The 23,586-nt window shown below is 46.1% G+C and overlaps 1 protein-coding gene across 5 annotated transcripts in view; it reads left to right on the top strand.

Annotated features, from left to right (window-relative positions):
- The window catches only part of LOC138515929 (sodium/hydrogen exchanger 9B2-like), a 1,072,421-nt gene that overhangs the window by 126,895 nt on the left and 921,940 nt on the right, over positions 1 to 23,586 (top strand). The window contains exons 1-2 of one of the 5 annotated variants that reach the window (XM_069630695.1): positions 59 to 166; positions 640 to 819. The exons of 2 other annotated variants lie outside the window; for them this stretch is intronic. In XM_069630695.1, the coding sequence (XP_069486796.1) occupies positions 770 to 819 (50 nt within the window). In that variant the 5' untranslated portion in view covers positions 59 to 166; positions 640 to 769. Of the gene's footprint in view, positions 1 to 42; positions 167 to 639; positions 820 to 23,586 lie in introns of those variants that run through there. 2 more of the 5 variants (XM_069630694.1, XM_069630699.1) reach the window with 2 other exon arrangements.

Below are 23,586 nucleotides of genomic sequence, written 5' to 3'. Positions count from 1 at the left end.
TTCCTGTACTATGACGCAAGAAGAGAAGCGAGCACTCCCCTAAAGGGAAGCATAGGTGTTGAGTGGAGCCACAGGTCTGGCTGCAACCCAGAAACACATCTTGGCGCAGACTGCAGCAACGTGAGGGATCGCCCAGGTGTATCTTGCCCTAGCAGAATAACATCCAGTAAGCACACTCTTGAAACAGCTTGTTGGGAACATTGGTAATGAGGCAAAGGACTTGGGGGGGGGGGGGGGGGGGGGGGCGTCGTTCTGTTGCTTATCTCGGCAAGAGAGGAAGAATGTGTTTATTGGATTAATGACGTTGATTTGGATATTGGAGTCTCAAATGTTCTTTACTTTACCAATTGAGAGCTCTAGTAGCAGTCAATGGGTGGCTCTGGCTGCTGTCTGCGTGTACTATTGTATTGTACTTTCTAGCATCACCAATGCACTATTGAAACAGTGCGCCACTGATTCTGTAGATAGCAAACATGCACGTACAGTACCTGTATTGCTTGAGTGTTCTTTGTTGTAAGCTTGCCAAGAATGTCACACAAAGATTAACAAAACTGCCTTTCACCTTGCCACTTCAATAGCACATTGAGGATCTGTGAGTTCTGAGTCATTTTCCAATCTGATATCTCGATTTCTTTAAAGGCATGCAGAAAATCAGTCAGCCTTGGTTTAAAAAGAGTTACAAGGGATACAAAAAAGTCGATGAACTGGGTGCTGTTTAGAAAACAAGTTAAGCACCCAAGACTTATGTGAATGCTTGAAGCTGGATCAAATGGTCAAGGAGTGTCGGTGCTTGCCGCATTTGGAAAGGTCTGCCAAAGAGTGAGTCGTTTTGACCCTTATTCATAGAAAGTCTGGGCACATTTGACAGTAGATTTGTTAATTAAGTTATATAGCTATAAAGGAAGCTACTCTAATTTGTTCAGAGGCATAGTATTGGTATCATATTGAAAGGATATTAAGGAGCAGGCAAGTTTGACCATACTTTATAAATGCAGAATAGTTCAAAGGTTTGTTTTATAACCATATGCCATACTTAAAAAAAAAAAAATTATATTGGGTTAGTGCTAGGAATTTGAGTTTTAGGTGTGAGTGATAGTGTGGTGTAACTAGGCGTAAATGTAGGTGTAAATGGAGGGTAATAATGTGACTTTAAGTACCATTTTGCTAAACTTGTGAATTTAAGTACGAAATGTGTTGATATTTTGATGATTGAAGTGTAAGGAAAGAAAAGATTGTAAGATTCATTAGATGGAGACTGCATGTGTGTACAAAAGGTTGGCATAAACATAGGTTAATTGCTCAATTCAGATCTATGTGCAACGTGAATCTAAAACGTAAAACGTAAAGTCGTGACGGCCATCTCAATCTTTCATCCTTCCCGAGTTCAGTAAATTGAGTAGCCTTGATACCTAGCAGTACAGCACTTGGAAGCAGTAGGAAATCATCATGAAGCTCTACATAAAAATGTATTGTTTTTATTTTATATGAACATGTTAGTATGAGGAATGTCACAGATGCTATGAAATCAATGTAATAAAGAGCCAAATTGGTCCCTAAATCGTGAGCCAGGTGGTGTTCTGGTTACCTATAGCAGTGAGTGACACGGGGAAATGTGCTTTAGTGACTGTGTTGCTGATTTTGAGATCAGGAGGAAATCGGGGTTCTAATCTTGTATTACTGTAGACCATAATTTGGTAATCCTGAGCGATTCCTTTTATTGCCTGCTGCCTCGGTTGATCTGCCAACCTTGGAAAAGCTTACAAACCTGAACACCAGTGCTGGTAAGAAACTGGACCTTTGGAAAGTCAAGAGAGATGCAAGGACTACAAAGTGGGATTTGCAGGTTTTACAGAGCGAAACATGGAGAAGATGGCGCTGGTCTTGTGGTTTTCATCTGTAAAAAATGTGCATGTATACATTTTACCTACACTGCACTGCTCCGTGCACGAGGTATATTTCCAGCCACGGTTAATCCCTTTGAGAACTAAATGAAGAAATCGTTGTTTGATCAGCTTAAGTATGTGTGCTTTGCCTAGTGCCGGTATAATGGTTTTCTGTTGCTCGAGTAACGGGTACACGCTGTTCTCGCCTTTGCTTTTTAAACAACATATCGCAATCTGTATTGTGGATTTGTCCTTGCACATGGGCCGCAGTTTTCCGAGTAATACGTCAGCGTTTCCAAGCAACAACGCAATAGGAAATCGGAAAGCTATCCTGCTCTTTTTTTGAAGAAGAAAAGCAAACGTCCAAAATGCATGTTTTCATTATTTTAGGGCATTTGATAGAGCGTGAATTTTCGGGCACACTCAACAGATTAAACATAGCAAGTAAGCACCCAATACAATATACATATCATCAGAAGTCACTGCCATTTCAGAACTAAAAACGTTTTTTAAACCATGTCAGGAAGCCAGCAATGAATGTGCCAATCTCAAAGCTACAGAAAGGGAGTTTTTGGGGAGTCTCAAATAGAGAGGGCCTGCTGCTGATTTTGATAGATTTAAGAATCAATAAACTGGTTTCAGCTATGTGAAGTTCGAAATCCACCTATCAATTGTAATTTGGTGGATGAATAGCTAGGTTGGGGGCAGAATCAGCGCTTCATAAATTGGGCAAGTCACATTAATTTGAAAACTTTCCTGGATTTCCAGGGTCAACGAGTGGAGAGTGGTCATAATAGGGGAGATGTGATTTTTTTGTGCATCTGATACCAACCGGGCAGCTGAGTGAAACTCTAATTGGAGCGGCCAGCTGGGCTTTCCTGCCAGCAATGCGTTGCTCCCATTGATGTGGAAGAACAGGATGCCCTCCCTGCACCACAGACTTGAATAGTTTCTCAGGAAGAAAAAAAGGCACCTAATCAAAGCTTCCAGCTGGGCTTTCTTAGACATTGGAGACCTTAAGGACATGTATTTTGTCTATCAAAAACCTTGAAATCGAGGCAAACCAACACAAGCGGAATGAATGCCCTGCTGGAACAATATTGAAAACCTTAGTTGGATGGGACGATTTATCTTGGCTGAACAGCAAGATCTTGGTTCTTAAAGTATTAAACTTTAGATTGGCATAAGCCATCCAGAACCCATCATGGCAAGGCACCTGTTCAGGTGATGGATGTCCTCCAATGAGGACACACAGAGATATAGTTGGGTAGTTTCATCATATTGATGAATGCAGACACCACAGCAGCCAGCAGTCCGATTTCCCAGTGACTCCATGTAAAGATGCAATAGCACATGGTCAAGAAGATACCCTAGGGCACTTCGCACACAAAGGTTGGGACCAGGAAAGACGCATCTGAAAAGATGGGGATCTCTAGTAAAGGAAGGAACGACTGTTCGCCTCCCCCACCACTGTTGCCCAAGCTAAAGGACATGGTGGAAAGGAGTGTCCCACGGTCCACTAGATTTGCTGCTGTGCAAAGCAACAGTACCAGCAGGCATGCATTTTCACCAACAATCCTACAATTCAGAAGACCTTGCCCACTACTTGGCGAGTAATCATTCCATGCCCTGATCAGAACAGAATCCAGGTTCATAGGATCTAAGTAGGCCAATTATTTCCATATGAGTCTGCAGCTGTCTAACCACCGATTTGTCGATGAATGTCCCTAAAAAGAATAAACTCTGCCTCAAAGCTAGGCTTTATCATTAGAAGGCTAATCATGGCATGTTTTAGTGCATGTGGAAAGAGGCATTTCGTAAGAGAAGAATTAAGAATGGTTGGAAGATGGTCAGCAAATATACTAGAAAGTTGCTTAAAAAATTGTGCAGAATAATATCATATGTCGTAGGTTTATGAGCGCTAACTATACATAGGATGGAGACTAAATCAAGTGATTGAAAAGAATCCCATTAAGTATAGGGTAAGAAAAGAGGAGTGTTATTACCATTTAATTTAGACCGTAAGGTCGCTCTGAACTTTTTGAATTCTCTCTGTAAAAAATATATTAATTTGGGTGCAGACTTCAGACGAAAAGCTGAGCTGCTGATGCAGAGGTAGGATTCCAACAGAGCTTTTTAGATTGGAATAATAGGCACGACTTGCTCAGGGCAGTGTTCTTTTGAGTTTGATAAACATAGGCTCTAACTTGGTGTGTAGCTTGGGGAGGTGCTTTCAAGCTCCTGTTAGTACATCTCTAGAGTTTGTTTGCCGCCATGACTATACAAGTTTGCATATATAACCTTTGTTGCCATTTGGATCGTGTGAATACACAGTTTCAACACATTTCTGCCTTGTAGGCACACCATGGTCTAGGACAGATTGCCACTCGAAGTTAATATGCCAATAGGTCACTAACATCTACTGTTTCCCCACTATTAGAAACTGCATGGACGACGATGTCAGACCAGAATATATTTTGTTCTATAACACGATTTGGTCTTGGCCTCAATAGAATGGGATGTGGCATGAATTTGAAATGAGGTTAGAAAAAGACCCTGCTAGTTCGATAGCCAGATGATCACTTCTATTATTGAGCAGGAGGAAATCAAGAATATTGCCTTATTTGTGTGTTGGAAGACAATACGTTTATTGGAGGGTGCACCTTAAAGAGCGATCTTGAAACTGAGAACAAACCACTCGCTGTAACCCATTCATTGCATAACAATTTGAGACCGTAGATAAAGAGTGAAAGGTTTGGTATAGGAATAAGGGGTCGATCGATTAAGTAAAACATGAGAACACAGATTATTTTTTTGCATGATATTTGAATTATTTGTAAAGTATTGTAAGCAGAGACTGAAACAAACAGTCGTCCAGTGCAGTCTCGCGTGGTGTATATAGCAGTAGTAATACATTTTTCAACTGTTTTTTCATGCTCTTGGCACAAACTGGAATTCCAGCGGGGTCCATCAAGTCCTTTTTAGGTAATACCATATGTGCCAATGCACTTATCCTAGGGTTGGTTCTTATTTGCATGGGATGTAAAACCAATACTAAGATGGCCTGCCCTTGACCACCGATGCATTTGGTATTACAAATCATGTATCAAAAGCAATGCAACGTTCCTGTTTCAGGGCCAACCACCTGCTTTCTGATGGATGCTGCCAAATAGGCCTTTTGTGGAGGCCTTACCGGAGGTACCCCGTGTATCAGTGTAAACTCTGAGGAAGGCCCTGAAAAAGTCAGTGAGGCCTGTATTTGAGCCTTTTTCTGTCCCCTCTTCCAGGAATTTGTTCCAGCCTCTGGATTATATTTCTGAGGTGGAGGAAGGGTCTGAGGAAAGTTTGGTTTCTGATGAGGTTCCTGACAACCTCTTGTCTGGTCATAGCCAGATAGAAGACCTGTGTCAGTATTTGCATGACGCCAGTGGTCTGGACACCTCTACGGAGGTTGAGTTCGGCAGGCCTGGGCCTGGCACGCACGCTGAGTCTTCGTACCAGCGGCTCATGTCGAGGGTGACGGAGTACTTGGGGTGGTCTGCGCCACCAGTGGATTTTCTGCAGGATGACCTGACAGATATCTTGGACCAGGGTCCACCAACTGACCCGGTACTGCCATTCCATATTGCCTTGTAAAGAAGGGTGGCGGCGGCTTGGACTGCTCCGGAGAGTCTCCTGGCAGTGGGTAAGTCATTGCCGAAAAAGTATCGCCCAGCCAGTGGTGACCCCGGCTACTTGTCCATACACCCTACTCCGGAGAGTTTGGTGGTGCAGACGGCTACGGCCCCAGCAAAACGGGCGTCGTACCCTAACATCCTCCTGATAGGGATGATAAACGTTTTGACAGTTGGGCAAAGAAAGTCTTTTCTTCAGAGGGTATGGCTTTGAAAGCAGCCAACTCCGTGTGTGCTTTAGCACGTATCACTCACACTCTGTGGAATTGTGTTTCGTTAGCGGCTGAACATATTCCCGAAGGGGAGGAACGGGATGGCTTTCTTGCCCTTGTACAGGATGGCAAGGATGCCATGTGCGAATCCGTTCAATCAGGTCTGGACGTGGCGGTGAGCACCGTGATGCGCAGATTTGCGTGGTTGCGGAAGTCTGGGTTTGCTCCTGATGTTCAAGCCCAGCTTCTCAACATGCCCTTTGATGGTGAACATCTTTTTGGCAGCGAGGCTGACGAGAGCCTTGAGAGGTTGCAGACCTCAAAGGCTGCAGCAAAGTCGTTGAGCGCTGCAGTCCGCCAACCTCCGCCCTTTCGTCCTAGGGGACAGCAGTAGAGGGGAGGTTCATTTCAATACTACTCTACCTCTGGTAGATCGAGGGGAGCTGCAAGTCAAAGGGGCTAACGTAGGAGTACCAGAGGTGGAAAACAGGGTACTCGAGGTGCTAAGGCCGCTCGAGCAGTTGCCTCTTTGCCCTCGGCCACTGCCACAGCCACTTCAGCTCAGTCATGAGGCCATGTCCCATGGTTCACCATTTGGGGGAAGGCTGGCGCAGCATCTTGTAGAATGGCGTGCCATTATTTCAGATGTGTGGGTTCTGGAGATCATAGCCCACGGCTACTGTCTTCCTTTCCGGCAGAGGCCTCACGACAATCCACCAGGGAATCTCTCTTTGAAGAGTCTGGATCCGCTCCTTGCGCAGGAAATCAAATCCCTGCTGGAGAAAGGCGCCATAGAACTGGTGCCTGTAGCAGAGAGGAACAATGGATGATCCCGAAAAAAGACGGGGGATTGAGACCCATCATGGACTTGCGTGGTTTGAACAATCTCCTCAGGAAGGACAAGTTCAAGATGGTTACTCTCTCTCTCAAGTCCTCCAGGCCCTTCAACTTCAGGACTGGTTGGTGTCTCTCGACCTCAAGGACACTTACTTTCATGTGCCGATTCATCCTAAGCACAAGAAGTACCTGAGGTTCGCGGTTGGCGACTCGCACTTTCAGTTTCAGGTCCTGCCGTTCAGATTGACCTCCGCCCCGAGGGTTTTCACCAAGCTCATGGTGGTGGTGGCAGCGTTTCTCAGGAAAGGGGGGATTTGCGTCTACCACTACCTGGACGATTAGTTGATCAGGGTGCGTTCTCCCAAGCAATTCCTGGATCATCTGTCAGTCACCTGCCACTCCCTTCACAGGCTGGGCTTCTCCCTCAACTTAAAGAAGTCCCACTTGACTCCAACCCAGCGGCTCCAGTACATCGGAGCAGTGCTCGACACATCCCTGGGGCAGTGTTTCCCTCCCCATGTGAGGGCTCATCACATTCTGCAGATGGTGCACAAGTTTCAACATGCCCAGAGTCTCCCGGCGTTCGAGTAAATGAGGTTGCTAGGCCTCATGGCATCCTGCATTCTTTTGGTGCCAGAGGCCAGGCTGCCAATGAGATCTCTGCAGTGGGCTCTCAAGATGCAGTGGTCACAGTCCTCCGGCAGGATGTCAGATCCCATTCAGGTGCTGCCCTCGGTCGCCCAGGATCTCCTGTGGTGGGCCGTCGAAGGCAATCTGATGAAGGTGGCTCCATTTTGGCTACCCTGGCCGGAGGTGACGATCGTGACGGACGTATCCCTGAAGGGATGGGGAGCTCATGCCAACGAGTTGACAGTCAGTGGTCGTTGGTCTCTGTCGGAGTCCAGCCTCCTTATCAACCTGTTGGAGCTGAGGACCATCAGGCTAGCTCTGAAGGCTTTTCTGCCAACTGTATAAGGGAAGACTGTCCTGATTCTGACAGACAACACATTGGCCATGCACTACCTCAACAAAAGGGGGGGGGCAGGGTCACTTCCTCTGTGCAGAGAGGCGATGCATCTCTGGTTCTAGGCCATCCAGCAGGACATTTCGATCTCGGCAGTTCATCTGGCTGGAGACGAAAACGAGGCGGCGGACGCTCTGAGCAGGCAGAGCACGGTCTCTCACGAGTGGGAGCTGGCTCAAGATATTCTTCTGGAGATCTTGGCCCTTTGGGGGACCCTGCATCTGGATCTCTTCACCACCAGTGTCAACCGGAAGTGCGAAAGATTCTGCTCGCAGGAATTTCCTCCAAGAGGAGCCTTAGGGGACAGGTTTGTAGTGGAGTGGTCCTTCCCACTGCTGTATGCGTTTCCTCCAGTCCCCATCATTCCACAAGTGCTGCGGAGGTTAGGGAGGTTTGGTTCCCGAATGATCCTCATTGCTCCGGCATGGGCCTGGAAAACGTGGTACCGGACCTTCTCGACATGTCCATCTGCCCTACACACTGTCTTCCCTAAGACGATCTGCTCTCACGGGAGGGGCGTCAGGTTCTCCATCCAGAGGTCAAGTCTCTCAACCTTCATGCTTGGTTTCTGAAAGGTTGAGGTATAAGGATTGTGTCATGATGCCTACCCCCGGGCATCAGGACCAAGCCCATCAGCTCCGGGAGCAGGCATCCAGATTCTTATTAAAACCCCAACAGCCTCGGCTGGGGGCCAGGCTCATAGACTTTACTTACCTGATGCAGACCATGCTGCAAGTGAGTCCAATCCAACGTGAGGCCTGGATGGGACTATTTTATTACAGGGACTATTTTTTACTCGGGCGTGGTTCTGGGGAACCTCTTACCTGGAACTACTTTGGAGGCTATTTAAACCACGCCCGAACAGCAGCACACGCTTCGCGTTATTCTGCATCCAGCAGCGTAACGCTCACCGTGCCTGCAGTCAGCATCCAGCCTTCTGCCACGCCCGCCTCGAATCTGGAGCTCCTAAAACAAAGAGGAAAGAAAAGGACAAGGTTAGAAAACAAACTATTTTCAAATTCCTCACCTGATTCCGGATCCATCTCGCCTCCGGACCTGGAAAGAACATCATTTCAGTATGTGCCACATCTCCAGCTGCAGCGCCGCGCCATACTCGCCAGTCCTCGCAGCATCTTTCGATTCGGCGCTGCCTCCATCATTTCTTTGCTGAACTCCGGCACCTGGGGGACAAAAGAAAACAACAAGGTGAGCCGAGAAAACCAACAAATATAACTCTCATCACCATAGACTTACCTGATTTACCACCGGCGGCATTATTCTATAACTCTCCACATCTTCATGTGCCGCACCTGCAAAGAGAGAGAAAACAACACGTTAAACACATGCAACATTTACCGGACAGCGTAGGGTAATACAGACTCTTACCTGAGCGCCACCAGCTACCACGAGAGCATCTTCTCACAAACTCAGCTGCAAGACAAGGAAGGAAGGGGGGAACAAGAGTGAACATCGGACATATTGAACTCTATGAACTTGATACTTACTGGTCCTCGCCAGGAACCTCGGAGTCAATAATCTCCGGAACTCTCACACGCCTTCAAACCAGTGAAGTAACTGGCATCATCGCGCCCCTGCAATCCATGCAGGATGGAGAGCTCATCTTTCAAGAGTATAAGGTGAGATTGCTCAGAGGGCACTTCGGAGGAGATTAGTGAGGAGGAATGTGGGGGGGACATCACTTGAATCCACGGGTGGCTAAATCCATCTCTCCACTTGCAGGAGAATACGGGTCAAGCAGACAAGAATTAGGAGGGCCAGTCCAGTCAGTCATCTCTGCACTACGCATCACGTTGGTGGAGACCGCAGCCGTCCGGGTCTGACCGGGTCCGACAGACGCCCCTGTTGGAGCCAGGTGAGCGTAACAGATTGGGACCTCCCTGAGGACGTGATGGAGGTGTTGCTTTCGGCCAGAAGGCCTGCAACAAAGTCCCTGTACCGTTGCCGTTGGAGAAAGTTCTGCGACTGGTGCTGGGTTAAGAATGTGGATCCTTTTACATGTGCTATTCCTGTGGTTCTGTCTTTTTTGCTTTCTTTAGCAAGGGCCTGCAAGTGGGTACCATTAAAGGTTACCTGTCGGCGCTGTCCATATTTAAGCGTTCGTCTGAGGAGTGTTCTTATTTTAAGATTCCTTTAATTTCTCAGTTTCTGAAAGGGCTCACTAATATGTTCCCATCGGCACCTTTCCAGGTGCCCGGTTGGTATTTGAACCTGGTTCTAAAATTCCTAATGGGTGCTCCATTTGAGCCTTTGCATTCTTGTCCTTTGAGACTGTTGACCTTTAAAACTGTATTTTTAGTTGCGGTTACTTCCGCTCGCTGAGTGAGTGAATTGCAGGCCCTATCTGCTAAGCCACCCTTCACAGTGTTTCATAAGGACAGGGTTGTCCTTAGGGTTCGTCCTTCTTTTCTGCCGAAAGTTGTGTCGGAATTTCATTTAAGCCAGAAGGTCATTCTTCCGGCGTTCTATCCTCCTCCATATCCTGGTAAGGAAGAGGAAAGGCTCGATAGGTTGGATCCTAGGAGAGCTTTAAGTTTCTACAGCTCACACATGTCCTGGGTCAGAGTGGACGATCAGCTCTTTGTAGGATACGCTGGAAGGGGTTTGGGACAAGCTGTTACTAAGCAGACTTTGTCTAGATGGATTATCTTGACAATTTCTGAATGTTACCGTTTGGCGGGTAAGGACCCTCCGGTAGGCTTACGGGCTCATTCTACCACAGGGGTGTGGCTGCCTCTACTGCTCTGCAAAGGGGTGTTCCCATTCGTAACATTTTTGAAGCAGCCTCATGGGCCTCTGTCCATACTTTTGTAAAACACTACTCCCTGGATTCTATCCATGGGCAAGATTTGGCCTTTGGCAAGGCGGTCCTTTATTCTGCTATTTAATTGGGGATTCTAAAATTCTAAATTCTTTTCCCACCTCCATACGTTGGTACTGCTTTGGGAGTCTGTCATAGATGTGGAATACGTTGGAGGAACCAATCTCTTTGAAGAACAAGTTACTTTCTTACCTGGTAACGTTCTTTCGATGGGATGTTCCGACGACGTATTCCACATCGTACGCTCCCAGCCTGCCCCGCTACAGAATTTCTTATGCGATTGCAGCTTCCGTTTCCGCAAGGCTTTCTGTGGTCATACTGGCAGAAGATTGGTGCCACATGTTCTGGGGAAAAAACTACAACTGAGGCTACGGGTGTCGTGCGTCCTACTTATAACATCCAGTGACGTCGGCTTGACGGAGGCCCTCGAGGACAGCGTATCAACGTCATCGATGCAGGACGCAGACGCAGAATATTTTCCAAAGCAGCACAGCTGTGGTGATTACCTGTCATAGATGTGGAATAAGTCGTCGGAACATCCCATCGAAAGAACGTTACCAGGTGAGAAAGTAACTTGTTTGTTTTTGCCATTTAACGCTGTGCTGAACACATTTGCACCTGAAAGCCAATATTCCATGCAGCCACGCAGCCACAGGTTTTCCTTCCCACGCTTTGCCTTTATTCAAGCCAGCGAAGATTCCATCGAACACACCAAAAAACAGATTACCCTAATTGTGGACGTGCAATTTATTTCACACTATGATTACAATATGACCATGATGACTTGTGAGAAGAGAAATAAAAGGAACACGTTTTTTGCTAAGTATTTATTCTTCACGAATGGTTGCGGTAAATCTCCATCTTAGTAACAAAGAAAATTAAAAACTGTACTGAAACAAATATTGTACAGCCATGTAGACTTTCTCCAGAAGTATACTGTCATTTCTAAACAACACCAGCAGTGCTGTGTCATTGTTATAGGACCACATCAGTATGATTTCCGCCACTGCCAGTGCCACAAGACACCAGCTTCCTCATGAAGTGCACTGTCCATACATTATAGCCGTAGCCATGTGAGCATTTTCACAAAAATACACATTCAGTGTTATAGGGCCCCATGTGCAACCTGTCAGTTTCTAGAACCTCAGCAGTGTGATCATCCTCCAGAACTACTCTGTCAACATAGTTTGAGCATTGCTATAGAAAATCATGGCAGTGCTGCAGAGCCCCAACTGTGTGTACGGTGGCCGTTCTATAGGATTCCAGTGATGCAAGCTTCCTCTTGCATTGCAGGGGTGCCCTGTCAACAGTGCTGGGCATGCAAAAAATGTAATTTGGGAACTCACATCAGGAGTGGCGGGAGCGATTGGGATTGGGTTAGGATTAGACTAATGACATGCAAGTGATAGACTTGTAAAAACTCTAAAGCACTAAGGGATGTTTTATAGAGATGACTTGAAACATGCACAAATCAAACTATACACCAACCTGACAATATAGAAATAGTTTTAGTAATTACGGCACATTATGATTAAATGCAACTCTTTGCTAGTCTTTGCTAGTCCTCACAAACCTAGGTTGCACATAACAGCTGAATTCGACCGTGTCATTCAAAACAGAAAATCTTTGTTCAGAAAAGAAAAAAGACCAGCCTTACTAACTCCCTTGGCACAAAGACCAACAGCCTTTCGTGCTGTTAAAACCTCTTATAAGAATTGGATGCGCAAACAAAAAATGCTAAGGCAGCAAAAAGCTGGTGAACTTATGTTAAAAGTGATTCAAAATAAAAACACAGGCCAAATCTGGAAACTTTTAAATCTCTCCACCATCCCCATGCAATTGGCCTCACAAATCAATGGGGTACTGGAACAAGATTGGATCACCCACTTCTCTTCGCTTTATGCAGCTCCTCGCTTTATGCAGCTCCTATGTCTTCCGTTTTCACAAATCCATGTGATTCAGCCTCTAGATTTTATCTGGACTTTGCTGAAGATGACATTCGTCGTTACATTGATGGGGCTAGTATGTTGCGTGCCCCTGGCCCGGATGGGTTATCTAATGCTACTCTAAAAAAGAATCCAGATCTTCGGGCCTCTATTCTCTATATCTTGTTCCAGTTTAAACAATACAATCAGGAATTACCTGTCATGATCTCTGCTTCCAAAAGGTCAGGGTCTTCCCAACTCCCTTGGAAGCAGATCCATAACCCAGGTTCCGAGTGCCAACCAGTCCCAATTGGGACCTTTTGGACCCAGTCCTGGCGCCAGTGGCACCAGGCTCATAAATATGCCCAGTCCCAGCACTGGAAGCGCCGGGCTCATAATGCTTGGGTGGACTTACCTGCAGCAGACCATGCTGCTTACTTGCCTGCCAGTTGAGCCTCTGATCCTCTTCTGTTTGGAACTACTTTTCCTGTTGGGTGGGGCAGGAGCCACTCCCTAGATTCAGAACACTGGAACTCTTCTGGAAAGCAGGAACTCTTTTCTTACCTAGGCGTGGCTGTGGAAGGAGACACCTAAGCACTACAGGAGGCTATTTAAACCACACCCGATGGATGAATCTTGCTTTGCGTTATCCTGCATCCTCTGCAGCAGACCGCTCATCGTGTCTTCTGCATCTGATACTGGGCCTAAGGAAAAAGGCTTACCATCCTGAATCCAGTCTTCAGCAACACCTATAAAGACAAGAAAGAACAGGTTAGCATTACGGTCTTCAGTGACAGCTCTTCACTTATCTGGTCCATCGGCTGTCAGCAACGCCTCGCGCTGCATTCCGGCATCGGAAAGACAAAGGCTTACCTACTCTTCGTGCGCTCCGGAGGTATTCACACTGCATTCCGGCATCTGAAAGACAAAAGCTTACCAACTCTTCGCACGCTCCGGAGGCCTTCGGCGCTGCATCCCGCATCTGAAAGACAAAACAAGGTGCGTTTAAAGACATTGGGGAACTTTAATACTCACGTGCCATTACTCCTTTCCACATCTAACCCAGTGGGTATTCCGGCACCCTGCAGCCGCTCCGAACTTGTACCTGCAAAATAAAAAGACAGTTAGAGCGCATCGTGAAGCAGGCAACAAGCGCTTACTTACGTGCTTCCAGGCGCTTCTATTCATCACACGGGCTCCATCTTCAACTCACTTCAGCCCGTCATCCGCCATCGCCGGAACCCTGCAAAACAAGAAACATCATTACTAAAGACTTTAAAGACATTCGAATTACTCAAAAACTACCGTTCGTGCAGTAAACGACGGACAGCAGTCCTCTGAAGTCAAGAGGCCTGCTCCCCTTATCCAGTGAAGAAACTGGTTACAGCACCCTGCCCCGAGGCAGATGGAGAGCACGGCGTTCACTTACCTAAGGTGAGAGCGTTAACCTTTGGGGTTCTACAGGAGAAGAGAAAGGGAAGAAGAGAGAGACATTCAATAACCCAGTTCCTTAATCCCATATTTTCTATCTGCAGACATCTTACCCTTCAAGTCAGACAAACAGTGCACAGAGGTCCAGCCCAAAGAGCCAGCCGTGTGTTACACATCACCTTTGAAGATACGGTATACGCCCAGTCAAGACCGGCGCCTCTACGGGAATCAGGTGAGCGTTACATTACCGAAATCTTGGTGTCATTCAATTATAGTACCCATCCATAAGAAAGGCGACCGGCAAAATCCCACCAGTTACCGGCCCATCGCCTTACTAGATGCACCTGGGAATATATATTGTAGATTAGTTCTCCGTGATCTTAATGCCTGGTCATTGGCAGCCACCAGAAGAGACCCTTTCCAAATGGGCTTTGTAGCGGGATTGGGCACTGCTATTAAAATAACATTATTGTATGCCTTGAAGTCATTTTACGCCACGCGGAAGCAGCCTTTATACATAGCCTTTGTTGACTTCCGCGTGGCGTTTGACTCGATCGATAGAAAGCTACTTCTAGCTAAGCTGCTCAAATATGGCTGCCCTCAGTCACTAGTGAAAATTTTGACCCTACTACACACAAACACCTCAGTCCAAATTAAAATCAATATGGAAGGCCTCCTATCCAATAGCATTAAGACCGAAAGGGGGCTCAAGCAGGGATGCATTCTTGCATCTACTCTCTTTAACCTTTTTTTACTGGTTTTAGGAGACACCTTTGCGGTACCAACTGATGCCCCAAAATTAGATAACCAACTAATAACTTGGCTACTCTATGCAGATGATTTAGTGTTGTTATCCCAGACTCCTTCAGGGTTGCAAACACTTTTAGACCTACTTGTTCAATATGTTTCTAATAATAATTTGACGATAAATCATGAAAAAACGCAAATTATTGAACTTGGAAAACCAAAAAGCACACTTTCAAACACATTTCAGAGGTCTCTAGGAAACCAAAGGTTAAAAATTGTATCAGAATACAAGTACTTAGGAGTGAACTTTAATAACTCTATTTCTGACAAAAGATACGAATTAACAATAACAGGCAAACTTTTCACACTAACATCTCAAGCGAAAATACTGTTATATAAATTCGGTAAATTCACATGCGTACCCATCATGACCTTCTATCAACAGAAGGTTTTACCTGTCATTACCTATGGTATGGAAGCTGCATTACCGAGAACTCGACAATTCTGGAATCGACTTGAATCGAGATTTTGGAAAAATATATTCACCCTACCAAGGAGCACTCCCACCATGTTACTTAGATTCGAACTAGGCCTTCTTTCTATACATGTACAGGTAACCTGGAAAATGTGTGCCTTATTTCGCAAATGTTTGTTGGGACTGAGCAACCGAAATAGTCTTGCCATTCTAGCCAATCACCTACTGACCTCTAATCAAAACTTTCCTTCAAATTGGAGAACACACATGCTCTCGCTAATGCTAATATTTCAGTTGATCTCCTTCTTACAAATCCAAACCGAGCCAAGGTCAAACTGTATCAGGCTGATTGGCTATCAACGCAAGAAAAATGCTTATTATTGAGAGATTTTGACAGAAATGTATTTGGTCACAAACGATTGCGCACAATGGCTGACTATCTTGCAAAATGTCCATCACCTATCCTAAGAATGAAGATTTTGAGATTTTGTTTCAATTTATGGCCTGTCAATGAAATCCTAGTTAGAAGAGGCTTGATCAAAAATGAATGGCCTATTGTCTGTTCTGCAGAAATAAATCCCACAAGGAAACTCGACGCCATATCATCATTGAATGTAAAGTTTTCGACTCCCATCGTTTAAAACTGATTACCTGCATGTCACCAATGTTCATTCAAAGAACCAATAACGAACTGTGGTCAGAGATATTCGCTTCTCGCAAAATCTCAGACTTGCGACTGAGTATTTTAGACATTGCATTTCCTTTTATGTCAAATTCTAATATGACAATATGAAGAAAATCTGTATTTCCTTTTCTGCATTTTTCTTTCCTTTTTTTGATACGAAGAACCACATGAAAAAACTATGTATATAAATTTGTTTTAAATGAATTTGAATATTGATTAATGTAAATTTTTTATATATTTGTAAAGTTGAACTTTCAACCAATTCAAATAAAAAAAATAAAAAAAGTTTTAGTGATAGAAACCTTAAAAATCACCTTTTTTGTTTTTCAACTTTAATGTTATCTTGAAAGAAAAAGGGTGAAAAGATGCATAATACTGTGAATGAGGGACAGGCAGCCAGGAGTGGAACTTAAGTAAAACCTTTATTCAGGATACAGGAATTCAAAAGGAACAAAAAGTTCAAGAATGCTTCTTCTTTTTCTTGGAATACGGATGTGGCTTCTCTTGCAGCTAGTCCTCGTAAGCCCACAGCGTCTCAGGCACAGCTCTCTCTCTCTCTCTCGAAGTCCTAGAAGAGAATGGCAAAGAGACACACAGTCCATCATTTGTTTTTACCTTATATAGGGGTTGGGGTCCAGGTAGCCAATCAGCACGGACTTGGCTTGGTTCTCTATAAATATCCCCACAAGCCCCGCCCCCTTTCTCTTGGTTTGAAGGAGGGTTTCCTGCCCGGCCCGCCAAGTCTGGGTCCCCGCGAGGAACCTCCGTCTTGAAGAGGTCTGGCACCCTCGAGGTCTCTGTGACGCTTTCTGAAGGTGAGTGTTGCCGGTGAACTCGGAAGCGGGTCTCTGCCTTCTGCGTCACTGGGTACGGCCTCGACCGTGTTGTGAAAGGAACCGCGTGGGAAGCCGGCGTCTGCCTGTGAAGGCGTTCGGCTTGCCACGGTCCATGCTGCACTCGGAGAGGTTGTCCGGGAAGGACGGCCCAATCGCCTCCGTTCCGGTTTTTCTGTTCGCTGGAACAAACTCTTCCCGCGTATCCTATACTCATGTAAGCGGTGTCAGCCGTAGTCCTTTCGTCCCCGTCTCTCTTAATGCTGTCTACCGGGGTCCCAAGACTGTTAATTATCTGAACTGTGCTCTCCCGACCTCGCAGCTTGGTCGGTTGGTACCCCCTCTCAGGTGGTCTTCCTTCGATCGGGTGCTCTCTCTCGTGTGGTCCCTCCTCTCGCCTCTCCCCTTTCATGCCGTCCATATCCCTCCGATCACAAATACATATCCTGCTTTTTGTCATTGTTTGACATAACACGCAGCTTTATCTACACCTCCCATTTCTATCACACATCCCTGCACTTTTCGGTAGCAGCATCCAGATTATGGCAATGTAGGCCCCAATACATCGGGAATATGGATTACTTCATTCAGTTCCGCAAAACGATTAAAAACGGGTTGTTCTGTTAGCTTTTTCACTGATGTGCAGTAAAGTATGTGCCTGCCATCTGGCAACTTGGGTCTGCAATGTTTTCACGCTTGATGCAGTTTAGTCTGTAGGTGGCAAGTTACAAATAAAAAAAGATTTGCCCCTCGTAAGGGTGATGCCACCGATCATACACTTCTCCAATTACACACTCACTATGGTGTCTGACTGCAGCCATCTAACAGCGATCAGACTTTAACATGCTTAAATGCAAACCAAACAAAAAAGAGAAACCGGACCAGTGCTCTTCTGAACTCTCAAGTTAGGCCCCAAGTGCCAGAAGCGAATGATCACTACAGATGCAGTGTTGTACAGCGACTAAGGCATATGCATTTGGTTTCCTGCATCTGCTATGACAGTTTTTGCTGTAGATCAAGGGAAATTCGACCCATTTCCTGCCATGTTTGTCATTGATAAAGGGCTACAGAAGTGTGTGCTTCCTCCAATGGTAACTTGCCAATGCAACATACCCCAGCAGCGCCCCCTCCATGATGTAGGAAGAAATCAGTGTGTGCATGGCTACTGGCCCATGACAGCTTGCACTTCCTCCAGCAGTGTGCTGTCGGGCCACAGTACCCCAGCACAATTAAAGAGCCCCCAGAAGTGCACCGTCTTTTCTGAAAGACATGAGCAGCCTCTTGCTAGTAGTACAGGACCCTAACAGTGTGATCGTCCTCCAGTATCGCTGTGTTAGGACTCCATATGTATAAGCTTCCTTCAGAAGTACACAGTCAATGCTATAGTGCTCTAGTAGTGTAAGCATTCCTACAGAAATCCACTGACCGGTATAAAGGACCGCAGCAATGCCCTTCGGTGCTATAGAACCCCAGATGTTCCCAGTCAGTTCTGTGGGACTCTCGCTGTTGAGCCTACTCTAGCAGTGTTTTGGTTGTGCCATTCACACCACAGATTGCCGGTGCTAAGCAGTTCCGTCTGTGCCCTCCATGTCAGTTATATGGGAGTTTATCTGAGCTGTGCTCGTCTTGTAGCAATGTGAACACATCAGTCACCTGCCTAGGTCATTGGACTGTAGCAGTGTGAACCTCCTGTAGCAGTGCTCCATCATGGATACAGACGGTAACAGGATCCTCCATCGGTGCCTGACAGCGCTCATCCTCAGTAGAACATTAGCAGTTCTTTATGATTGCAGCAATGCACTGTCGGTGAGGGATGGGCAGCAGTTTTATATTTTTCCAGTAGTTTCCTGTCAGTGCTAAAGACTCCGTGCTACACAACTGTAGAAGTGGGAGCCTCCTACAGACATGTCCTGTCAGACTGAAGAATTACTGCAGTACACTGCCTGACGTGTTTTCCAGCATTGCCACATCAATGCTGTAAAGACTCTAGCAGTGTACTATTACCCCAGCAGTGCTCTGGTATGCTATTGGATACCAGCAGAATGCTAGAAATGTAGGTTTACGTAATTTGAGCTTCCTCCAGTAATGCCACGTTAGTGCAGTAAGTCTCTACTAGTGTGATCACCCTCCAGTGAAGCCCAATCAAGGGTACAGGACCCCAGCAGTATGGTCTTCCTGCAGAAGAACAGTGTCAGTGCAATAGGAATCCAGCAGTTTAAGCCTTCTCCACAGAAACTCCTGTTGCTATAGAAAAACTAGCAAGTGCTGTAGAGCTCCAACTGAGTGTACAGTGGTTGTTGTGCATTGTCGGTGCTATTGGACTTGACTGGGAGGGTGGTCATAGTGACTGGGCCCTATTTCACTGGGCCCTATTTCACAGATGCGACGCTGCCGGAGGAAGGATGACAATATAGTGCTATGCCAGCTGTGAGAAGAAACTTTCTTTTGTTACTAAATTCAGCCAAACAAATAGGATGTCCTAGCTTAGGAAGCCGCTATACAAGAAATGAGGACTCTGTGCATACTAATCCAACCAGGAGAGCGTGACTCTGACCTGGCTTCGGAAGGCAGCTTATGGAGGGGAAGAGTGGTGATGAGCAAGTAAGTGGGTGGTGAGAGGCATGGGGTCTGGCGAGCACTTTGCTTGGATCTGACTACTGGAGTCTGTAGTTTCTGAGCAAAGTCTCAGAACCTTCTAACTTCAACAATAAAAAAACATTCATGCAACTGTGCCAGGTGAATAAACTATTTGTGGCCTATAATTCAAGAAAGGAGTAGATCTGCTTTCTGCATGTCTCCAGGCCCAAAGACCCAGGTTGCCTGAAATACATTTTCCCTGTCTTCATATTACTCATTCCACCTCTGCTGTTGCCCTCTTTGTGATGCCAAAAACGCACAGCCTGTATATCCAAACCACAGTCATTGAGCTGCGGAATGCACAATACATGCATATTCATTAGTATCTGGTATTTAGTTTCCCCCGGGATACATTTTTTAAAGACTTTAAAAGAAATGTAATACTCAATAGGACTATTTACGCAGCGTTAGAATCTTTAATTCATGTTTAGCCTATACAAGGGCAATTATAATAATTAGCCAGCCTTATAATCTTCATCCGCTCTTTAAGACCCATTGAGACATGCTTGGGGCTTATTAGAAGACTTTTGCGGAAAAAAGAAAAGTGCTCTGATGACCGCACAGATAAAGTGGGCAAGGCTTAGCCCTCTTTTGAAGACTTCGCCAAGAACATGCACATCACGGGAGGGGAAGACAGAACAGAAGTGGTTAGGGGAAGCTGTCCAGTCAGGGCAGAGGGAGGGAGATTAGGCAGGAAGCATGAAGTGTGTTTTTTTTGGGTGAGGTCAGAGGTGGAGGTGTAAGACAACCAAGAGACCAGCAGGAAGAAGAGACAGCTTGTGAAGGCAATTCGCAGAGAAGGTGAGGTATTGGCCTTGGAGTGATGGTGGTTTTGCAGTGTGAGTATGCGTGCTTGTGAGACAAGTGGGTACAAAGAGTAGTGTAGGGAGTGGATGTGACTTAAATGGTACCGAGTGGAAGGAGGGTGTCAGAGTAATAGTGTTGGGAAGAGATTAGTAGTGGTGGGAGGGGAGTAATAGAGGGTAGCAGGAGTGAGAAGGAGGTGAGTATCGGGGGGAAAAGGAGGAGAGTAGAAAGCGAAAGGAGCAGAGTAGCAGTGGGAAGGAGCAGAGTAGCATTGGGAAAGAGCAGAGTAGTAGAGTGTAGGATATGAGTAGTAGCGTAGAAGAGGAGTGGGGACGTGGAGTGGAAGGAGAAGTAACATCAAACGGTGGAGATGGGAGGCAGAGTGAAACATCAGAGAGCCAAACGGTTGGTGGGGAGGAGTTAAGTGAGATGACACAGGTAGAATAAGGGTCAGATGACAGTGGGTGTAAGTGAAACCAGTTGAATCAGGGCAAGACGCTACCCCAACCCCTATTCAAATTTGGTAAGACTATGGAAAGTTAAGTTAACAAATCATTGAGTGAGTCAGTGTTTTAGTCAGTGAGTAAGTGTTTATAGTGTTAGCCATCGCTAGTCTTAGTCAGATCTTAAAAAGTCTGGGCAACTGGGGACTATGGACGCATAGGCTAGGGAGGAGGGTTGTGGCAAGATGAGATAGAAAGAGAGAGGGATGGGCCAAGGCCCACAATTGGTAGAACGGTGTCATCATCCCTCATGCATTTCCAAAAAACAATATAGATTGTTTCAATGTCTGCCTTTACGTTATAGGTAACTTTCTCCATCTCCACCTGATGACTAGTTTCTGTAACCATATCTTCTTCAGTGTCCTTGTGCTTCCCTTTCCAGTGTCTGGCATAAAGTATTATTGTTATGCAAAGTGCTCTTGAAATCCCTTTTCTTGCATTGACCCCCGAATTTCAGGTGACATTTCACCCTCGCTTACTAATTCTGTGAGTATCCGATCTTGAATTGAAACAGCATAGTGGAGGCCAGAAGACTACATCGAAAACAGAATAGTTATTTTGATTGAAACCATCTTTATCTCTTACTGATATGAATCCTCCAGTGGGTCCACAAAGCCTGGGGTTCCTTTTACTAATTTTCCAAGCCGTACAAGATGAGTGGAAATCTCTTTAATATTCCCAAGGAAAGTAAAAAAAAGTTCAAAGAGGAAAATGTCAAGACATTCAAAACAATGGTTCTAAACAATAGAATGTAGGGAACAACAGTGATTTTGTACTTAGAACACTATAGTACATACTTTTGCGTGTGTGTGTGTGTATATATATGTATATAAGGGTTGTTCTGGGTTACTGAGATCCAAAACCTGAAATTAGGCGCTGGAAAGTGGTTCCTTTGTATCCAATGAGTATCGATTTCCACACACGTTAGGTGTTTGCAACATTTGTTGATTTATTTTTCCTTCAGTAATTCACACATTGGTTGTCACTCTTGTGACCAACCTATTCTTTGCTAAAACTTCATATGTGGTACAGAGTATGTGATATACTTTTATTCCATTAGTGCCGACACGTGTTTCAACCTTTGAGGTCTTTCTCAAGGCAAATGTAGGGTTAGCGTGTTCCCGGATGGTTGAAATTGAAATTCTTATGTTCAGCAGTGGTAGAGGGTGACACCTCTTACTCTCGGGTGAGTGTCTTTGTAGTCTCCTGGTCTCGCGGTGATCTGCTTCACTTCAGATCACCGCGAGACCAGGAGACTACACAGACACTCACCCGAGAGTAAGAGGTGTCACCCTCTACCATTGCTGAACATAAGAATTTCTTTCTTTCCTTTGTTGTTCGCCTTGCTGCACTACTGCTTGACTGATCGACGGCTCCTGACGAACTCCCTCACTGTCTACGACTGACCGATCAGCGACCAGACTCAGCCTTTATAGGCCTCTTTTGGGCTTCGGCCCATTAGAGTAATCCGAGAGGGGGAAGGTTCTTCATACTGACTGACCTCTTAGAGAATGCTTATTCCATCATCCCCTTCCTTCTTTTCTCGCCCATCTGCCCTTTTAAAATACAATGGACAAACCACCATTTAAATTTTGCCCCTCCTGCCACTGAAAATTCCCGTGGAAGGACACACACCGAGTGTGCAATCACTGTCTTCCGAGGGATCACCCCGAAAAGGATTGTAAATCCTGTAAACATTTTCGGCCTAAGACCCTAAAGGATCGGCGGACCAAACACTGGGCCGCTAACGCCATGCAGGCTGAGGCCAATATCGACACGACGAAGGACTCCAGCGAGGGAAGTATCGGGGTCATGAGTGATGCAGAGGGTGAGGGGGGGGGGTCTGTCGGAACCCCACGTGCGGGCCCCTGACTCCAAGAAGCAGGCCGGCGGTTCTGAGATGGAGAAGGCGGCCAAGACGCACACAAACACAGTAAAGACATACCCCACAGCTGACTCTCGATGGTACCGTAGGGCATCGAGACCCATGCAGTGTCCAGGGATAAAGCCTGAGGTTTTCCACTGTCCTCTGGACCATCGCGCACACTTTCGCCTCACAACAGTTCCCCAAAACCGAAAGAATTCGGGCACCGCACATAAAAAGGCCCTTCCTTTGCACGCATTTGACCCCTAAAGGACAGTCAGACAGGGTTTTCCATCCCCTTAGACACACTCTCTGGGGCCATGAGCCACAAGGATGCCTCTCCCTCCCAGGCCCCCCATGTTGAGGATGTCTCTCCCTCCCAGCCCACCCCTGTAAAAGATGTCACTCCCTCCCAGGCCACCGCTGTCATGTCAGGTTTCCCGCCAATATGTGAATATACACCTGAACACTTGAACAAGTCAATAAGATTATGAGAATGTCTTGTTTCATAGACTTCATGGACAGACGCCCTGACCAATTAACAATTCCTAAAGATGCCTCACAGCCAGGGGCATCAGCACTGCCACCCCCTACCAAAATGTTAGGTCTTGAGCCACAGCCTAGCACCTCTCTAGGCACTCCGGCCTTGACATTCCAGGACACTTCTCAGACATACCAAGACCCCTCTCAGGGCTCGTATTATGACAACCAAGCAGGCCCAGGGTCTCAGGGGGACCTCTATGGCCAAGACCAGTTTTATGACGACGATGATGAAGACATTAACGTTATTCAGTCGCCAGACCATCAGGACCAGCCAGTAGCCTATTGACAATCAACTCCAGTACAATGAACTGCTACTAAAGGCGGACCAGCATTTTAATATCGACACTCAGGAGGCACAGGTTGACAAGGACTTTGTGGAAGATATTCTGGGGGCCAAAAAGTCTGCCGTCCAGTTTATACCACTCCTGCAATCTGTCCAAAGACTGATCAGCCATCCCTACTGGCTGCTAGTCTCACAAGGGCGGTCAATCCTGGAATAGAGAAGCTATGCAGACCCGCGCCCACTGACACCCTATATATTAGGGGTCAGCTCAAACCAGATTCCCTGGTGGTCACTACCTCCAGAAAAAGGGTGGGCACTCCCCTGGCATCGGCAGAAGCCCCGCTAGACAAGGAGAGCAAAAAGATATATACCTTCGCGAGAACG

Source organism: Ambystoma mexicanum, chromosome 6q (genome assembly GCF_040938575.1).
Source record: "Ambystoma mexicanum isolate Mex_15411 chromosome 6q, UKY_AmexF1_1, whole genome shotgun sequence".
Lineage (NCBI taxonomy): Eukaryota > Metazoa > Chordata > Amphibia > Caudata > Ambystomatidae > Ambystoma > Ambystoma mexicanum.
Note: the sequence above shows the minus strand (reverse complement) of the source record. Positions and strands in the feature narration are given on the sequence as shown.